Source organism: Malurus melanocephalus, unplaced genomic scaffold, assembly GCF_030028575.1.
Source record: "Malurus melanocephalus ecotype Western Australia unplaced genomic scaffold, MMel_1.1 scaffold_771, whole genome shotgun sequence".
NCBI classification, from domain to species: domain Eukaryota; kingdom Metazoa; phylum Chordata; class Aves; order Passeriformes; family Maluridae; genus Malurus; species Malurus melanocephalus.
The window spans coordinates 176,586-184,422 of NW_026624003.1; the positions used below are offsets into that span (position 1 = coordinate 176,586).

Genomic DNA, 7,837 nt, shown 5'->3' on the forward strand with positions numbered 1-7,837 from the left:
CTTATCCGCCCGCGCAGCGCGCGCTGGGGCCGCCGATAGGAACGGGAGGCACCGGGGCCCGGCAGAGCCGGTTCTGCGGCCGGGACTGCGGCCGGGACTGCGGCAGAGCCGGGCGGTGCCGGGGGCGGGGAGGGGGAAACTGCCCGGGACCGCAGGAGCAGCGGCACCGGGGCACGGGCAGGTCCCGGAGCACGGGCAGGTCCCGGAGCACGGGCAGGTCCCAGAGCCGGGCAGGTCCCGGAGCACAGGAGCGGCACCGGGGCACGGGCAGGTCCCGGAGCACGGGCGGGTCCCGGAGCACGGGCAGGTCCCGGAGCACAGGAACGGCACCGGAGCACGGGCAGGTCCCGGTCCCGGAGCACGGGCGGGTCCCGGTCCCGGAGCACGGGCGGGTCCCGGAGCACGGGCGGGTCCCGGACCCGCAGGAGCAGCACCGGGGCACGGGCAGGTCCCGGTCCCAGAGCACGGGCCGGTACCGGAGCACGGGCGGGTCCCGGAGCCGCAGGAGCAGCCGGTGGTGGCGGCACCGGGGATGGGATCGCGGGGCCGGTCCCGGCTCGTTCCCCGGGGCCGATCGGGGTCAGCGCTGCCCGGTTCGGTTCGGCCCCGCCGGGACCATTCCCGCGGGGATTTAACCCGGACCGAACCCGCCCGSTCCAGCCTCGGACACAAAGGAATGRATAAAAGGAWTTYTCCTCCGGAGACTCCCCGAATTCCTACAAAATGTTCGAAACCTMGGCATTCCTGATCCAGCGTTTTTGGTCTCAGACGGAAAATAAAAATCCTGGGAGAAGGAGTTGAAATAAAAATAAAATGCCAGGAATTTTTAATGCCAGCACGGATCTTCCCTCGGCTCTTTTCCAGGTGAAGTTTTCTGGGATTGGGATCTTCCCTCAGTTCTTTTCCAGAGCAGCTTCCAAGAAGGCCATTCCARGCAGGAAATCCGGGAATAACCAAAGGAATCGTCCCAGAGTTGTAGAAGAAGTAAAATTCCACTTTTATTTAAAAATTCCTTCTAATATAGAAAACAAGAGGGGCCCTCGGGATAATCCCGGATCCCTCTCATTGCAGGAATTGCTTTATTTACAGCAGGGCCATTCCCTGCTCAGGGAAAAGTCGGGAATCTCCTTGGGAATGGCGAGGGAACGCTGGAGCCAGGATTGATCCTGCTTCTCCCAGATCCCTGCCCAATCCCAACCCCAATTCCAGCTGGGAATGGGGTGGAGAGGCAGGAATTCCCTCAGTTCCTTCCCTTGGGAAAAGTGGATAAAATCAGGGAATTCCCTGCTCTTCCCCCGCTGATTTTTGCTGAGTGGGCAGCAAAAAATCGGAATTTGGGGGGGGGGGGGATTTTTTTAAAATTTCTTGTAAATTTTTAGGGAATTCTTTGGAATTCCCAAGTTCTCACATGCCTCAATTCCTGTCGGGAATGGGATCCAAGAGGGAAATGCAGCAGCAGGCTCTGTACAGAAATCAGCTTTTTACACTATCTACAACCAGGGAGAAATCCCGGCTATTCCATGGAAAATCCTGGGGAAAACTCTACAATTCCCTAAATCACCGCTTCRGGAGAAGAATTCTTCTGGATTTTAAGGATTTTGTGGTTGTTTCTCCAGAGAATTCCATGGTTGGGTGGGAAAAACTCAAATCAACCCCGAGCAAGCACTGGAGGGAGTTGGGGSAACTCCGGGATTTTCCTGCTCCATTTTAAACATCCCAAAAAAAAAACCCCCAAGGATTTCCAGCACTGCTCCATTAAAAAAAAAAATCACGGAAAAGCGCCCAAAAAAACTATTAAATAATTTAATATACAAGTGGTAAAAAGCTCTGTACATTGTGGGATTGCAGGGATAGAAAATCACCGGGATCTGCTCCAGGAATTCGGGAATTCTGGCAGTGGGAAGAGGCTCTGGAGCTGGGATAAAGGCCCAAAGCCCCAGAGGGAAATTCCAGGGGGATTTTCCTGATGTTCCACCAAATTCAYGAATCCTGAGCTGGGAGATTCCCCCCCTTCCCCTTCCTGGAGGTGGAAATTTGGGAATTTCTGGGAATTCCTCTCCCCCACACCATCCCCAGGGGGTGGGAAAGGCTCCTGTCCCACAGGAACTGCTGGAATTCCCTGGAAAAGGCTCTCCCCAAGCTCAGCCCCAACCACAGCTCTCGGGAATTGGGATTTTTCCCGATTTCTCCCGAAATGGGAAGGATGCGGCTGCCCTGGAATCCAGGCTGGAGCAGCCTGGGATAGTGGAAGGTGTCCCTGCCCTGGGATTGGATGATCCCAAAGCTCTTCCCAGCCCAAAATCTGGGAATTTCTCCCTAAAAATCCAAGCCAGAGGTGAGGCCGGCCTGAAATTCCAGAATATTCTGGAGCTGGAAGGGACCCAGGAGCCTCCAGTGGGATGGAGAGGGAAAGGTTGGAGTCCCTGAGCGGGGTTTGGGATTTAAACCTTTCCCAGTCCAAGGAAAACGCCGAGGAAAAGCATTCCAGGGCCTAAAATCAGAGGGGAATTCCCCMGAGGGAATAAAAACACGGAATCTGCTCTCAAACCAACCCAAAAAGGGACAACTCCCCAAATTATCCATGGGGATCAACATTCCTGATCAAAATCCTGGGATCTCGGAGCTCCTGGGATCCCAAATTTCACCAAGGAGGGGGATCCAGGGGAGCTCCCGTGGCGGTGCCAGCCCTGGATCCACAGAGCAGGACCCAGCAAAGTCCACGGATTTGGCTGGAAAATCCCCGGATTTGGGACCTCTGCGAGATCTCCCAAATTTCTGAGCTCCAGCAGCACCGAGGGCTTTCCTTGAAACCAAGAAAAAATCCCAATCCTGAATAAAAACTCCCAATCCTCAACCCCAAAAGATCCCAGGGAAATCCAGGTCCTTTGGAGATTTCCCAACGCCCAGGAGGAGCTCTGGGAGCAGGAATTCCAGAGACAGCACCTGGAAAATCCCATTTTTKGGGAATGGGGCTAAAACCTCATCCCTGGAATGACTTCCAGAGGTAAAAATTGACGGATTTGGGTGGAATAAAAAATCCCTGTGAGCTGCTCTAGGAGCAGGGATGGGATTTGGGAAGGAAAAAYGACTGGAATGAGGGAATTTCATGGTTCCTTCCCATCCAGCTGGCATTAAAGAGATTCCCAAAAATCTCTTGAAGTTTGAGGGGTTTGGTTCTCCTCTTTCCAAACCCTCCAAGATTTCTCTTCCCTCCCCTTTTTCCAGCTGGGAGATTCCAGCAGGGGAGAGGAGCTTTATTCCCTCGCAGGCACTGCTGGAATCCCGGGAAACTCCAGCTGCTTCCCGGGATTCTGCATTCCCAGCTTTCCACAGGGAGAACTCGGCTGGAAAATCCCAAAAAAACTGGGCTGGAACGGGGAATTTAACCTGGGAAAACCTGGGAAAAGGGGAGTTGGTGCCAAGGGCGAGGCTGGAATTTCATCCCAAACCTCSGGATGAGGCTGGAGCTGGATTTCAACCCAGGCTCAGGCCTGGATTTGGGAATGCTTAAGGCACAGGTGCCTTCAGGCTGTCAGAGAATTTGGGATCAGCAGGAACATTCCCGCTTTCTCCCCGATCCCAAAGGCGTGGAGAGAGCTGTGGTTGTGGGGGAGGTGGGGAAGGGCCCCCCTGGGAATCCCAAATTCCTCCCTTCCCCGCAGGGAATTCCAGGGCAGCCTCCAATCCGTGATTTTCCGTCCCGTTATCCCCAAGGATTGGATTCCCGGGATGGGGAGCCCCAAACCCAGCACAAACCCGGGAATTCCCACCTGGAAAAGCAGCTCCAGAGGCTCTTCCCACTGGAACATTCCCGGGTTTTCTGCCACCTCTTCTACAAGGCCTCACTACCAGCGGGAATTCGCTGCCTTTTCATGGAAGAAGGGAAGCTTTTCCATGGATTTTTTTCCCCCCCTCCCCCAGTTTTTGGCGCTTTTTTGTTTTGTTTTTGTCTCCGGGGTGTTGTTGCCGGATCTCCTGGGATCTCCTGGGATTTCCTGGGATTCACAGGAGACTGGCCAGGCTGGTGGTGGGGCCGTTCTGGGCCTGGAACTGGACTGGGGGGGGTCCGTCCGTCCACTGCAGAGGGAAGAGCAGCGTCAAAATCCCGGGAAAAATTCCCTGGGAAGCGCCAGGAAATCCCTCCCTGCCCCAAGGCAATCCCACAYCCCACCCCACATCCTGCTGGGATTYASTTTTCCAGGGGTTTTTGGCATTTCAAACTCAGGRAAAGCAATTCCTGTTGGGGCAGGGAAAAATCTGATCCCAAAATCTGGGAATTTTCCWCAAAAACAAAAAACTCAAGCAGACACAAAAGAGAACAAATCCAAGTTTTGGGCATCAAGAAAACCCCTGGAAAAGGCAAATCCCAAATCCGTGAAGCCAAACGCGTAGAATGCATTAATGGGTCAGTTTTGCAGCTGGAAAAGCAGGAATTGTGGGGATTGTGGGAATTGTGGGAATGCTGACCGTGATCAGGTTGTGCTCGGGGAGGCTGCAGGCCTCGATGTGGTCCTGGAGCAGCTGCTGCGAGAAGTTCTGGTGCATCTGAGCGGCCTCGTGCGCGTCCATGGCGTTCCCACAGGCCTTGTTCAGGTCTGGAAAAGTGGGAAAAGCACGGCCTCCGTCCCCATCCCGACATTCCAACCCCCCTCATCCCAAAAAACCACCCTGGATTGTAAAACTGGGGAGTTTCTGCACCCAAATCGCCTCAGTTTGGGGCAAAATCTTCCAAAAAAACTCCAGAGATCCTGAACCTTCCCCTTCTCTAAAGGCAGGGATTGTTGGGATTCCCAACTCCAGGGATCGTTGGGATTCCCAACTCCTGGGATTGTTGGGATTCCCAGCTCCAGGGATTGTTGGGATTCCCAACTCCTGGCACCACCAAAATCCAGAAATCGCTTGGATCAGGATTTTTGGCTGCCAGCCCCATCTGGTGGGGCTGGGAAAGATTTTAGGGATCAAAGATTCCTTTTCTTCCCTCAAATCCTTGGTTTTTAGGGAGCTCCAGGCCCCTCCCGCTTTTCCCCAGGAAGCTGCTCCAGTTCCCATGAGGTTCAGGAGCCCAGCCAGGTTCAATTATCCAAATCCAGGGAATTTCAGGCAAGAATTCCAGCGTGGCTGGAATCAGATCAGCTCCACGCTCTCCCCTCTCCCGTGGCCAATCCCCGTTCCAGGTACCTCGGAGCAGGGCTGAGGACCAGAGCTGCACCGACATGTCCGGGATCTTGCTGGCCAGCTGCATGGCCGGCACCACCATGTTGTTGCTTTCCTGGAAAAAAAAAATGGGAAAGGCAAAAACGGGGTTTTGGGGGAATTCTGTACATCCTCACGAGCACGTTCTCATGCAGAGAGACGGAAAATGGGATTGTTCCCACAACAATCGTCCTTGGGATGGAGGGGAATAAAATTCCCAAGGATTCCTTGGGATGGAGGGGAATAAAATTCCCAAGGATTCCTTGGGATTGCAGGGAATAAGATCCCAAGATTCCCAGGGATTCCCTGGGATGGAAAGGAATAAGATCCCAAGGATTCCCTGGGATTGTAGTCAGTGACATTGTTCGCTAAAAACACTTGAAAAACCCCATTATTCTCCCCCGTATCCTGATTTCTGGGGGGATTTTTTTTTTGGGAATGCTGATCCCAGTTTCCCAGGCTCAGGAGGGTTTTTGGGAATCACCCTGTGGTTTCCCAGCACGTAGAAGATGTGGCCCAGCAGCACCAGCGAGCAGGCGGTCAGGCGGTTCAGGTCCTCGGCGTTCGACATCTTCAGCGTCTCCCGCAGAAACCGCCTGGAAAAACGGGAAAAACGGGAATTGGCAGCTGCCCCCGGCTGGGAGGATTCCCTGGATATCCTGGGGGAAATCCTGGATTCATCAAACGCCAGGAGTTGGGATCAGTGAGCTGGAGGTGGCTGTAAATCACGGGAATTCCCAGATTTCATCCGGGGATTGGCCGGAGCCGCCTCCTTTGGGAAGCTGCAAATCCTTGGGATGGAAGGGAATAAAATCCTCAAATTCCCAAGGATACCTYGGGATTGATGGGAATCAGAGTCCCAAGGATTCCTTGATTTTGCAGAGCCCCAAGATCCCCACGAATTCCAGGGAATGATTCCCATGGAAAGAGCTCAACCCCACCATTTCCCCTCAATCCCCCCGGACAATCYGGGATCAATCCACAGGGAGAGCAATTGGGGATGGGAAGCGAGGCCTCAGGACCTTCCCCTTCCCAAAAAACCCATCCCAAGGGAGCTGGTTTGGGATTTCCCGGGGATCAGGACTCACTTGGCCTCGTTGTATCTTCCCTGGAAGAACGAGAAGAGCCCTCGGATGTAGAAGGCGGCGGCCCGGAGACAGTGGGAGCTGTGGGGARAACACCTCAACATCCCAAACCCCACAACTCCACCCCAAATCCAACCTCCAGCACGATATCCCATTGCAGGCACTTCCAGGACCCTCCCTTGGAACTGAGCTGGTTCTTCCTTTGTTTAAAAATCCCGCTCTGAACCCGCCGCTCCCATCCCGCAGTTTTGGGATTTGTTGGGRTTTTTTGGAATTCTCACCTCACAGGGAAGTTGTGGTCGGGATTTATCCTYTCCAACAAACTGTAGAGCTGGAAAACGGGAGAGGACAGGGAATCAGCAGCGTTTCCCACATGGAAAAATCACTTTTCCAAGGAAAAATTKACCCTCAGGGCTCTGAGAGGGTGGAAATYGGGAATTTGGGGGAATTTTTGGGAATAAGCTGCAACACTCGGGAGCAGCTCCCTATTCTGGTTATTTCTGTGATTGCCTAAAATTCCTGGCCATGGAAAACGATGGAAAATGAAGCCAAAGGGTTGAATGGGAGATAAGAGTTAAACCTCTATTCCCATGGGAAGAATCCTGGGAATGAGCCAGAAAATTCTGCTCCAGAACATCATTTTTGGTGTTTTCCAGCTGATTCCTCCCAAATTCCCAGTCCCMTGCTGGAGGAGCTGCTTCCAGCAAGGCCCTGAAGGTGCAAAGCCCAGGAATTGTCCCCAAATGCAGGATCTGGCCCCGCTGACCTCCTGGTGCCGGTTGCCCTCGCGGATGTAGACGCTGGCCAGGTTGGTGACGATGAACGCCCACAGCTCCTGGTGGGTGGTCAGCTGCAAAGGGACAGCATTCCCAAATATTTCCATCATTCCCTCAGGATTTGCTCATTCTCACAAAAAAAATCAGCTAAAAAAAACATTTATTGATGCTTCATTCCCATCAATCCCCCCAGCCCTTAACTGGGGAAATCCTTAACGAACAATGGAATTTATGGCATTTTCCCTTCCCACCACCCCAAGGCCCATTCCCGGGTTTCCAGAGGAAGATTTGGGAATTCTCACCCTCAGGGCCGTGGTGAACTGCGCCTCAGCATTGTCCATGCAGTTCACGGAGATGCAGTAGAGGCCCTGGAAAAGAAACCCCATTTTCAGGTGGGAATGCAGCCCCAAGCATTCCCAAATCCAYGGAAATGTCGGAATAACAGCAGGGAAAAGGGACCAGCAGGGCTCAGCTGTGGGAAAAGATCARTAATTGCTGCAAAATGTCCTTTAARATGAATTGTTCATTGAAAGAAAAGCTTTGTTCAGCTGGAAAACCTTCCTTAAARTCATGGAAAGCTCAATATTCCCAATGGGAACTCTTCCCTTTCCACAATTCCCACAAAAAGCCTTCTCCAGTGGGCACAGCTGAAACCCYGAATTTCCCTTTTTCCAGCKGATTCCTCCCAAATTCCCACTCCCACCATGAAGGAGCAGCTGCCAGCCAAGGCCTTGATGGCAAAAGCACCCAGGAAAAGTTGAATCTCAGGAATTTTCCCCACAG

At 53.3% G+C, this 7,837-nt stretch overlaps 1 protein-coding gene across 1 annotated transcript in view; it reads right to left on the reverse strand.

Annotated features, from left to right (window-relative positions):
• Nucleotides 1–1,789: 1,789 nt before the first annotated feature.
• MAU2 (MAU2 sister chromatid cohesion factor) overlaps nucleotides 1,790–7,837 on the reverse strand; it is a 12,268-nt gene continuing 6,220 nt past the window's right edge. Inside the window, exons 5-12 of the mRNA XM_057385009.1 lie at nucleotides 7,357–7,422; nucleotides 7,045–7,128; nucleotides 6,560–6,609; nucleotides 6,282–6,359; nucleotides 5,678–5,789; nucleotides 5,179–5,269; nucleotides 4,468–4,595; nucleotides 1,790–4,077 (exon numbers count right to left, since the gene is read on the reverse strand). Coding sequence (XP_057240992.1) covers nucleotides 4,003–4,077; nucleotides 4,468–4,595; nucleotides 5,179–5,269; nucleotides 5,678–5,789; nucleotides 6,282–6,359; nucleotides 6,560–6,609; nucleotides 7,045–7,128; nucleotides 7,357–7,422 — 684 coding nt within the window. The 3' untranslated portion in view covers nucleotides 1,790–4,002. The remainder of the gene's footprint in view (nucleotides 4,078–4,467; nucleotides 4,596–5,178; nucleotides 5,270–5,677; nucleotides 5,790–6,281; nucleotides 6,360–6,559; nucleotides 6,610–7,044; nucleotides 7,129–7,356; nucleotides 7,423–7,837) is intronic.